We start from the raw sequence: 12,821 nt of genomic DNA, 5'->3' as shown, positions 1-12,821 counted from the left end.
AAGGAAAAGACTTGCAAGAACATTTTATCACATTAAGAAAATCTAAGGTGTGTCTCTGTTTAAAAATAATATTTATAAATTTCCAAGATGTTTCCTTGCTTAATATAACAGTGTTCTGTTATTTATATGCAAGTACTACCATCATCATGATTTTTATTATTTAGGAAGCACACTCAATATATAAAGACATGTAAATTGATGAAAATGTTAAGAATAGATTTCAAAAATAGCCAGAGGACTTAACAAGTAATATTATAATTATACATGCATGCATATAACTAATTTAAATTTATGATGTTTTCATCTAACTTCAAATGTTAAGTGAAATGAAAGGCTATGTTTAAAAATGGGTATAAATTGTATACTCAATATGAATCACAAAACCTTCAGATCCATCTTCAAGATGGTCATTGTCCAGTGAAGGAAAAGTCACAGATAATTACAGACCTTGAGTGAGATATTTAGTAGAGTAAAATGAAATGAAAATACTTAATATTTTTCATGTGTACTATGTGCCAGACATCATAAAGATAGTATCAGAGATAATGTGAACACAGAAGAAATAAATTCTTTGTGGGGAAGAAAAATAATGGAATGAGTTATAGCCAAATTAATGGTATTTTGAAATTTCAACAGATCCTTGAAGAAAAAAAAATACTTTTGTTTCTAAAAATTACAGATGAACAAGGGTTTTCCTTTTTTTTTCTAGAAGAAAGGAAAACTAGGAATAAAATGCATGAGACAGTTGTTATGTGTAGAAAACTCTGAAATTTTCCATATGAGTAGGGAAAAAGAAGGGAATGTTTACCATTATATTTTGAATTTTAAAATACTTGGCATAATACAGTGCTTTTAAAATATTTTGTACCATCTTACTTATCAATCAATAAAACATTGTCTTAGTAAATTATAAAATTATAGATATTAAAGGTTTTGAATGTTTTTAAAATGCAACACTTCTCCAGAATCAGCTTGATATTGATTCTGACCTCTTCTCTTTTTTTTTTTTTGCATATGTTGTTTTCACAAGTCACATAATTTTTTGACAATCACCAAGTGCTAGGAATATTGTTTGTAAAATGTCTTACATGGGAGGAAGGAAACGATTCTGAAATCTTAGCTTGATAAGATAAGCAACAAGAATCAGTTTATGAACTTAGCTCAGTAACTGTATGTTGTGATGATTTCTTAAAATAGGGTGAATTGAGAAGGGTGATTTCAAGGAAAAAATAGATCAGTTCAAGATAAGGGCAATATACTCAACTAAAGGTTAATAGTATTCTTTTTAAAAATGAAAACATGTATTCAGATATTGTTTCATTTTCTTTAGTTGTAGATGGACACAATACCTTTTAATTTTATTTATTTTATTTTCATGTGGTGCTGAGGATCGAACCCAGGATCTCGCATGTGGTAGGCAAGCACCCTACCACTAAGCTGCGACCTCAGTCCTTATTTGATGATAATTTTAGAGTTGCTTGCAGTTATTAAAAATAATTCAGGATTTTTCATGTGTACCTTATTCAATGTTCTCCAATTAGAACATTATGCAAAACCACAGTGAAATACCACAACTGAGTTATTGACCATAATTCTATCTAAATTTCATGTTTTCTTATATTAATTTCTGTGTGGTTGTTTAATTAGGCTATACAATTTTATCATGTGTGTAGATTCCTGTGTCTACTACTGTGATCAAAATCCTGAATAATTTCAACACCATATGATCCTTCACATTTCTATTCTGTGGCCTCATCTATTTCCCTCCTGTACTTAACGTCCACTTCATTCTTCTCCACATGTCTGTCTCCAGTTCTTGTTGCTTATCTTGTCACATTAAAAGTGTTTTATTATTTGAACCATACACCATGTGACCTTAGGAGATTCCTTTTTTTCATTTCACATATTTCCCTGGAGAGTCACTGAAATTATTTCATGTATCAATAATTTGATTCTTTTTGTTGTTGAATAATATCCCAAAATATGAGTGCAGCACAGTAAATTTAACCATTCTCCTACTAAAGGACAGCTAGATGAGTCTCTGTTTTGACTATTACAAATAAAGCTATAAACATTCATGTGCAAGTCTTTACATGAACACAACTTTTCATTTATCTGGGATAAATTCCTAGGAGTGCAGTTGTGGGGTCTGATGGTAATAGCATGCTGAGTTTTATAAGTCATTGCCAGATACTTTTCCAGAGTGGCTGTACCATTTTTTATTCCCAGAACCAGCAATGTGTCAGTGATCCAATTTTCTGCATCCTTATCAGCATTTAGTATTCTAAGTTTTAATTTTAGTCATTCTAATAAGTATATAGTGATATCTTACAATTTGCATTTAAATTCCTTAAGATGTTAAAAGTGTTTTCATGTGTTTTTTTTTTAAATTGGTATATTTTCTTGTGATGATATCCTTAGCTCATTTTCCAATTGAATTATTATTATTTTGTACCAGGGATTGAACCCAGGGATGCTTACTTACAAGCCACATCCCAAGCCCTTTTAACTTATTATTTGAGAAAGAGTCTTGTTAAATTTCTTAGGGCCTTGCTAAGTTGCTGTGCTTTGAACTTCTGATCCTCCTTCCTCAGCCTCTCAAGATGCTTGGGATTAATAGGTGTGCACTACTGTACCAGGCTCCAGTTGAATTTTTTGAGCTTAAATTTTGATATTCCTTTTGTGGATACTTGTCTTTTATTGATATGTGAATTATAATTATGTTTTCCCAGACAAAAGCATATCATTTATCACCTTTCATAGAACAAAAGTTTCAGTTTTGATATGTTTGTTTTATAATTAATAAATATTAATTATCAATTACAGGTATATTCAGAGAGATAGTCACAGGTTTTCAAATAGGATTTTACCTTAGGATGGAAATATATTTAAAAAAAAACCTGCACTACTAATAAATAGCTAATATTAATTGAGTGCTTTCTATGTCCCGCCCCCCGCCCCATATGAGGCTGCTCTTCTTATTATAGCCACCTCCCATGGTGAAGTAAGAGTGTACCCAGGCAAGCCCTCCAGAGGCACATAGCAAAGGTAATGATGGCAAAGGGTGATGCCTTACATTATTTGTGTTCACTTCAGAGAGAAGGTGGGGGATGGAGCAGAGAATGCTTAGATTTCTCAGTAGATCTATTATTTGACTAACAGAATGTAAGTATTCTCAGGAGTTATTCAGTATTTCTTGAGAAAATAGTGAATAGGCAGTTAGATGCATGCTTTTCCCCTGTGAAGTAACTAGCTTCTATCAGACCTAAAATTCAATCTCTCTCAAATAATTCTGCCCCAGGAATAACCATGGTATTCTAGTGAACTCTGAAAAGATCTCCATTTTCTAGTATCCAGAATACTATAATTCTTTTACAGGTGTAAAGTGGGATGGAACTTTTTGGTATATTCTCTTTTTTTTTTTGGTAAATATGTTTTCAGTGGCCAGTTTCTATAACTTTCACAATCCCAGAAACTAAAGGATTTGTTTTGTACTTAAATATTTAAAGACAGCCACAACAAAAATAATATTTAGAAGACTTTGATGTTATTTATATACCTACTTGGAGGACTTGAAATTAATCATCCAAATTTTAATGTCCACAGTATATCTTCTTCCTCACATGAATCTTTGCTGTTCCTCTTTTCTAAAGCTCTCACCTTTATAATGCTCATTCTGTCAAAATTTAAAAGACCTATTGAGCTTACTAAAAATTCAAATTTGAAAGATTATAAAAATATGCAGTGGTTAAAAATAAATTCTTCAATTTTTATTGTAAAATTATTTAAGAATAAAAAAAAAAATACTGATGCTTAGGGCCAGTCCAAAACAGTTAAATTATAATTTCTAGAAGTGGGACCCAAGGATCAGTATATATGAATGGTTTTATAATAATTATAATTCACAGATAAAGATGAAACTTTTGAAGTAAAATTTGGTATGTGATGGAAAATATTTGGTGTTGCTATCTTTAGAAAGCCTCAATTTTAAATAAAAATACCTTTTAAATTTAATTCCATAAATTTAAATAAAAATACATTTTAAATTTAATTCCATAGTACATATTATATTGATCTGACTTTGAATCACTTACAAAATGAATTAGCCACATAAAATGAAGTCTTAATTCTTAATTGTAACACAATTTAAGGTGTTTTTAGTAACATGGGTTATATAGCTAAATTATCTTATTTAAAACCATTATGTAAATATTTCTTATATAAATTTGTAAGTTATTTCAGTTACAAGATAAACTACATAATGTTAACAAATTTAATGGTCTAAAAAATAAGCTGGTCTGTTTAAAACAAAATGTTCAAATAAAATAATATATTATTATTATTAATAGTATATACTGAAATAGTCTTTGGCTTAAAGTAAGGAATTTAAAACTTAAAGCATATGGATTAAATATATTTTTATAAGAATACTAAAATGGGTTTACAAAGTAATTTGCTTTTTAATAAAGACTTTTCAATTTAGATGATGACTTCTTTCTTGTTTCATTCAGTTATTACATTGCTTTATCTGTATATCCTTATCTCATAATCAGATTCAGATGATTTTAAAAATTAATAAATATGTCTTGAAGAATAAGATTATATTACTACTGGTATATTCTTCATATAGGTCCTATAATCATTTGTAAGATTTTTAAATCTCAATCACTCTAAGGCCCTCTCTCATAGAATTATACTTCTTTGCATAGGATCAAGGGAATTTTTAGAAATTTGCTCACATTTGACCTATTTTCTCATGGCTATTGAATTAACATTTTAACATGGCTGAGTAGTTCCAATTTGCATTAAAGAACAATTAGTCCACTGCTTTGTGATTTATCTTTTGAAATATTAGCACAACAGAGATCTGATCCAGAATTATTTTAATATATGTTCAGTTAATTCTTCAGTATTGATGGGACTGAGTGTATGATATTAACAAGGTCAAAAATCTATGATGTAAAAATATTTAAACCAATAAACTTTATAAGTATGTGCTTTTAAACATGCATATATCAATTAATATAAAGCACATTTTTATCAATTTCTTAAATTTATAGTAGGCTTTGTGGAGGATTTCAGTTCTATTTTATAATCTAGGGAATAAATGTACTCAAGAATATTTATAGGTAAAGTAATATATTTAACAGGAGAACTATATGGGGTTCTAGGTAACGCTTATCTCACGCACATATAGATTAATATAGAAACTTTAGATGTGTTTATTTTGTGAATTACAAAACTACTGTTCTAAAACTATTCACTCTTCTTTTTTTTTTTTAAAGAGAGAGTGAGAGAGGGGAGAGAGAGAGAGAGAGAGAGAGAGAATTTTTAATATTTATTTTTAGTTCTCGGCAGACACAACATCTTTGTTGGTATGTGGTGCTGAGGATCGAACCCGGGCCGCACGCATGCGAGGCGAGCGCGCTACCGCTTGAGCCACATCCCCAGCCCCTCACTCTTCTAATTGATGTAGAAATTCCAGCCATACTAGGTGGACCAATTGAATTGCTGCTGTTTCTTTTCTAATTGTCACAGTTTCTGGTTACAAGTAGTCCTTCAAAAATTTCAGTTGTGAGCATAACTCTGCTAGGGAGAACTCCTTGAGATAATTTATAATTTCATAATGAACTTAATTAAATAATCTATTTACTCTATGCTCATGAACTGTATCTTCTCTTCTAGGTATCACACTAGACAGTGAAAATAATAAACTGACTTTGTCACAGCCACTTTCCTGTGTGCATTTGTGGTCCAAAAGCAAAGCAGTTGAGTAATAGGCCTTGGCGATCTCTGACCCAATCTCTGTAACTTCCCTGTTCTGTTTAATTCTGCTTTAATATAACATGACTTAGAGAAGAGAAACTGCAGGGTATTAGGTGGATGATAAGGTTCTGACACTGTAGGTTAATTTGGAGTGAGATATGAATGCACACTGTCTTCTGAAAAAGAGGTTAATGTAACTTAAACAAAAGTATTCCCTAAGAAAGGTTAGACAAGAATATTAATTTAAATAATCCAGCTGAAAGAATATAATAGATAAGCTTATCAAAGTCAGGGGTAAAGCTATAAGCAATTCCTCTATAACGACTGGCGATGGGTCACAAATCTGACTCTTTGGTTTCTTTGCAGCAAAAGCAAAGAGAGAAATATGGCCAGTTAAAATTTTATATTTTGCACATATGGTTTTTCCTGGCATGGAGCCCTGAAAGAAATTTCTCCCAGGGGTCCTTGGATAAAGAGGTCACCGTATAATATACTGCTTTCCGACACTGTATCCTGGGAAGTCTAACAGGTTTCCTTATGTCTACTTCTTACAACATCTTTCATTTAAACCAAAGGCACGGTGCCAAAGCCCAATTCAGCAAAGAACATCAAGGAGGGACAAAAACACAGAAATCGGAAAATGCAGTTGTCTGATGGTTTAGCTTAATTGAGAGGTACAATTTAGAATACCCATGGGCATAGATAAACCACTAAATTTTAAAGGAATTCTCTATAAATAAATATGTTCATTCAACTCCTGGCAAAATTTGGCAACAGAAATGTATGATAGGTCAAGATCATTGAACTGTCATGTGTAACTAATTAAAACAAAAATATTATATATATATATATATATATATATATATATATATATATATAAAAGAAATATTGGAGTTGTATTTTGTGCAATTAATCTGTAATACATATATTCCTTATTTCTGACAAAAGATGAAGTTGTGATCTTGGCTATTAGACAACTAAGCCAAAGTCAAAAACAGTTGCTTCTTAGAAAATTTAGTGATCTGAATTTGGATTTATCTGCTACATGAAAGGGTGCATCAAAGTGTTTTAGGTAATTGCAGAATAACTAAACTTTCCCTCATAAAATTGAATGTTAAAGGTTTTCACCCTCATGGTATTACATCAAGCAATATGACAATGGTAATTTTTATTTGATTTTATTTCCTTAGTATTTCCTTAGTAATTAAATTCAATTTCCCTCTCTCGTCATTGAAAAAATATCTAAAATCTATATCCCTGCAATTTCTAATTATATGCATTGTGATTTTTTTCTGGTGAAACTTCTAGTCTTCTATTAGCAAAGCTTATCATAAATCAGGAAATAACTGAAATAGTCTATAAAATTGTTGGATTATTTCTACTGGTTAAAACTGGTTGGGTAAATCAGTGCCACTCTGATTTGCAACTCCCTGTAGATAGGAATTAATTAGGCTATGTTTGCACATCTCTGGGTGCAATTGAACCTATGTGGTTTTCTCCAGTCTTCTTTACTTCCTTCCTCTCTTTCCTTTTAATTTTTTAAAGAAAGCTATCATTTGTGCTTTCTTCACTTTATCCTTTGAGTGAGCGCCAAGGAACTTCTTGTAGGTTTTATGCCTAGGTACTTGTCCACATATGCTTTTACAGAGTAGTTCTGGGTCACAGAGGCCTACATGGAACCACAGAGATATTGTTATAATGTGGATTGTGATCTTGGTGAGCATGCCAATAATACTGTAGATATGTCCTGAGAATACAGATTTCTTAACTGCTTTTGGTACTATTCTCTTATCTGTAATATGGAGCTGTCAGTCCTCTCAATGTCACAAAACTTCTCTGATAATCAATAGACATACTGGTTAGGGGCTTATAAAATTATCTTTTTCATCCAATTAAGACAGTATAGCACTATTTTCCTATTAGCCAAGTTTTAATTTTAAGGCAAATATCTGAGCTTTCAACTCATTTCTTCCCCACAAATCCAGTGGTGCTCAGTGAATATTGCTATTCAAGTGATTGCTATTATGTTTAAGTTGTATAATTTAATTACAGGTCTATCGATAGACTATGTGGAAAACAAGCTTTATTGGATAAGTTCGGGAAATGGAACCATAAATAGATGCAACCTGGATGGTGGTAATTTAGAAGTAATAGAGTCAATGAAAGAAGAATTAACAAAAGCTACAGCCTTAACTATCATGGGTAAGTGTAATGATTCTATAGCTAGGATGCTTCTTATTGATTGGAGGTTGATTAATTGTGACCTATTAAAAGCTTGGGAAAGTTACTGCTGCATTAACACCAAAAACACATTCAAATTGCACATCTTTATGAGAAGTTCTTTTTTTTTTTTTAGCTTTAGAAAACAGACTCGTAAGACTACCCAGATTAGGAATTTATTGCTGCTAGCAATACTAACTTTTTACCATGATTGGTTCTTGCCTTACTGTGACTGGTACTTTTTGATGGTTCTTTTCTGGCTGTATTGCAGTGTTTTGAAGAGTAAGAACCTTGCATTTTCATCATAGTACAGTCAAATTTGCTTCATTTCTGTTTTTAAAGCATAGCTTCATCCACATAGATAATTTGAAAAATAAGGGAACAGGATCAATTTGGCCTATGAAAGTAAGTTAATGAAATTATTCTCTCAACCCAATAATTCATCCTTAACTTTAGAAATGAACAGAGAGGTTTTACTGATTTCAGTTTCATTTCCGTGCCTTTTGTTCAGTTTTCAGGAAATAATGGGGCCTGGAATATAAGTGATCAGGAATCTAAAAGAGAGGAAAGTTTTCCTTAGAACAAATAAAGAACTTCTACCATATTGCATGGGAAACCAGTTTTTGAAATGTAAACTTTAAAAAAATAATAATAATTTGCATTTTTAAAAACATATACAAGTGAATACCAATAAGAAATACTCTTTGGTGAGGATGGCTCTGTTTTTGGCAGGCTTTCAGCTAAAGTTCATGGTGAGTCAGCTATGAAGATTAATATTTTATATAAATATCAATAGTTACATTTTGTTACAGGATATCAGAAAAATTTCTTTATATTTGCAATTCCTAATGTTGTGATATAATCAGGATAACTTATACTACTATGAAAAGTCAATTCTAATATATTTTTAAAGTTTATTTATATAGATAAGAAATTAGATCTTTTTAATTTTATATATCCTATAATCTGTAATTTTAGTCCTTTGACCATTTCCCAGGTTTAAAATGAGCTTTTTTTGGGGGGGAGGTTGGGTAACTAGAGATTGAACTCAGGGCACTAAACTACTAAGCTACATCCCCAGCCCTATTTTGTATTTTATTTAAAGACCAGGTCTCACTGAGTTGCTTAGCACCTTGCAGTTGCTGAGGCTGGCTTTGAACTCATGATCCTCTTGTCTCAGCCTCCCAGCCACTGGGATTACAGGATTGCCTTACTGTGACTGGTACTAATATATGCTCTTTTTTTTCTTGGTAACAATTTTCATTAGCATATGTTTATGAGTAACTAGTTATTAATGGAAAAGTGTGAAAATTAATTTTCATAATCATTAACAATATCTGGCCAAAAGTAAAAAAAGTTTAGATTAAAAAGATTATATATCTTACACAAAAATTTGTGTAAGAAAGAATGAGTCTCCTTTTTTATTTTGAAGGAGAGAAAATGTATATATTAGCTAACCATTAATGGCTCAAGTGATCTCTATGTCATTTTTATAATTGGGATGTACAGATATTAACTATGTGTGCCCATGATACAAAGTTGTGAGAATTGCTTGTGAGATGTATGTGGAAATACTTTTTTAAAAGTTTAGTTCTGTGAAAATGTATGATTTGAAATGTTACGCCCCTTGGTTCAATCTGTTAAGCCCTCTCCAGTTGTATCTCCATGGACATTTTCAGATGTGAGATGTGATGCTACAGCAGCTGTTTCAGTGCCTTTTTGTTGTTGTTGTTGTAGTTTTTTCTAAATTGCTCTTCAGCTCTCAGTTTTATGAAGTTTTTCTTTTCAGTTTCTTAGAACCTAAATTTAAAAAAAAATAGTTTTTTTTCCTCTAGATGAGAAACTGACATGCATAAATCAAATCAATTTAATTAATTTATTTTTAAAAAAATATTTATTTTTTTTAGTTGTAGTTGGACACAACACCTTTATTTCACTTGTTTATTTTTGTATGTGGTGCTGAGGATCAAAACCCAGGGTCTCGCAGGTGCGAGGCGAGCACTCTACTGCTGAGCCACAACCCCAGCCCCAATTTAATTTATTTTTATTTTTAGTCTTTGGGCAATTCCTATGCCGTTCATTTAGCAACGTGTTGACATTCTTCTCATGTGTGTTTCCAGAAGCTACACACACACACACACACACACACACACACACACAGACACACACACACACATTGTAACTGATAGTTGTGTTATTTTAGAGTAATAAGTTTATTTAGAACTGTTCTTTAACATCTATAATACTATCTTAAAATTATGTTTGTATTTCATTCAGCTTTGCCAAATTAACAAGAACATTTATTTTATGTGTATTTTTGTATATCTTAAACCACTTGAATAAAAATAAACAGATTAAACTCAAAAAGTGGTTGAATAATCACATTATGTTTTCAAAAATTGAATTCCATTATACTTTTTGAAATCAACCCAAAATAGCAAACAATCTAAAATAACCCAGTAAATTACAGGAAACCTGTTAAAAGTCAGACAAAACATTTCAAGGATATTCGTTGAATTTTAGTGAATATGTATATATTATATATGGTGTGCAATATATAGAATTTATATATGGAAGTGTGTAATAAAAATATCTATAAAAACCATGACCTTGAAGAAAAATTTAAGACTTTATTAAGGTTTATTTCCCCTAATATAAATGCTAAGACTCTGTTCTAATGAGGAAGTGAATGCTAACTTTACAGAACTTAATGATGAATAGTTTCAAAAATGGATCAGGGAGTCCTTTTCAGCAAAAAAAGAAAGTCAGATGTTTTTGCACACTGTCAGAATGGAAGAAAGTTTGGGTGAAATCATAATGTGTATATATATAATGTGTCAATGTTTTTGAATCTGATACAGCATCAGCTGTTCATGGGAACCTGCTTTTGTACAATTTAAAATCTATAACAAGTACATGGTTATATATACATACTTCCCTAGGCCACCACAAAGTAATTAAACCTAAAAATGAAAATAAATACAAAAAAAAACCTATGAAGGCCTGTACTGCCAACATACTACCTGGATATGTCAAATACTTCTAGCAGTTCAGGTGTTTAAAATATAGAGAACACAACCAAAGAGAGATAAGGCAGGAATCTCTGTGAAGTTTCCTGGCAAACTCTGAACTCTCTTTTCTGTTCAGACTTCCTTTCCTTTACTCTGAAACTCTACTCTTTCTCTTTGAGAATGGAAGCAAAGGGTGATGACTGCTTCCTGCTGAGGATGAATATTATGGCCACAAAAAGGCAATAAAAAAGTAAAACAGAGCAACCTCACACTATCCATGGGATTACTGATGATTGCAGTTACAAATGTTTAAAAAAAAATTGCCTAGAGTGCTACTGAAATTATATATCCAGAAAACAAAAAAAATAATTGTGCTGTGAAGGGATTCCTACATATAAGTGTACGACAGCTTCCCAGAGACACTAGATAAGCAATGGATAACAAACAACTGGGAATTGGTGTTTCACTAAAATTTAAGAGAGCTTTTCCTAAAACTAATGGAGAAATGTCTTAATACAATTTTAATCAATTATTAATCTTTGATGATTATGAATTGTAATGCTTGGGGTTCCAAGTTTTCTTGAAATAGTAAAATCAAAATAAATGAAAATAATTTTGAAATTTTAAAGTTAGAGAAAGTAGAAGGTAATACCCAGGCAATACCCAGATCAAAATAAAGCAATTAATTGATGATTCCATCAATCCTCAAACCCCAAGAATGAGATCATTTCAAAAATGCTTTTATATTTCTCCCCTCAAGAAGTAGAGCTTCATTTCCCTCCTATTAAGTGTGGATTGGACTTAATGACTCCTTTTTAATAAACAGAATGAGGTAAAAGGAATAATGTGTAACTGTGGAGACAAGGTCATAAAAGGCAGAAGACTTCTTGCCCTCCTTCTTGGATCACTCACTGAGTAAAGCCAGCTGTCACGTTATGGGGACTACCACAAAACTCAATAGGGAAGCACACACAGCAAGAAACAAGATCTCCAGCCAACCCCAAGTCAGCCAGTCATTTCAAACCAGGAGTCCTAGTCCTGGTCAGGATTTCAAAGGACTAAAACGAAAGGCAATAAGATCAACTGCACCTCAAAGGAAACTCCAAACAAGAACCACCTACATAACTATCCCAGATTTCTGACTCTTAGAGAAATCATGTGAGATAACAAATACTTATTGTTTTAAGATGCTAAACTTTAGGGTAATTTGTTGTATATCAATAAATAACTAATTAATATATTACTCCATCCCCAGAGTGCTCATTTATTTGTGAACAATCTTAAATATGAATGCTTAGTAAAGTCAGGCAGATTGTAAATATGTGAGTTCAGTCAGAGTAACATGAGGGTGAGGGAGAATAGAGTGCAGGCTTCAATAGCTGGACTCACTCTGGAGGGGTGGGAAGTGTGATAAATAGAGACAACAAGTGCCCCATGTGAGGGAGAAAACCTCTCAGCTCCACTCATTTTTACTCTAAAGAACATAAATCTTTTGTGACAAATACTTCATTAAAAGAAAAGCAAGCAACCCAGACTTTCATTTAAAAACTCACAACTTTTAAAGGTTAGAAAGTGATCATTTCTTTTCAGAGAACCGCCACACAGGCTAACACACTGTAGAGGCTGACTGCGATGGCCAACAGTGTACAAGCCAAGACAACTGCTAAACTGCTACCACAACTCCCTGTTGTTCATTTGGTCCTTAAACCAGTTGTCACCTCCAATTTGCTCATCCTTTATATGGTGATATTGAATTGTTGAGAGAAGAAAAGTTAAGATGGCCAGTACCTAGCTGTGCCATTGCACACAGCACTTGGCAGAGCT

At 32.0% G+C, this 12,821-nt stretch overlaps 1 protein-coding gene across 1 annotated transcript in view; it reads left to right on the top strand.

The window, feature by feature from the left end:
- Positions 1 to 12,821, top strand: part of LRP1B (LDL receptor related protein 1B) — a gene marked incomplete at its 3' end in the record, with an annotated part of 1,847,377 nt that overhangs the window by 1,264,257 nt on the left and 570,299 nt on the right. Inside the window, exon 32 of the mRNA XM_081262419.1 lies at positions 7,819 to 7,968. Within this exon, the coding sequence (XP_081118545.1) occupies positions 7,819 to 7,968 (150 nt within the window). The remainder of the gene's footprint in view (positions 1 to 7,818; positions 7,969 to 12,821) is intronic.

The sequence above is a fragment of the Spermophilus citellus genome (assembly GCF_964194105.1).
Source record: "Spermophilus citellus genome assembly, chromosome: 11".
Classification (NCBI taxonomy): domain Eukaryota; kingdom Metazoa; phylum Chordata; class Mammalia; order Rodentia; family Sciuridae; genus Spermophilus; species Spermophilus citellus.
This window is presented reverse-complemented; position numbering and strand designations above follow the sequence as displayed.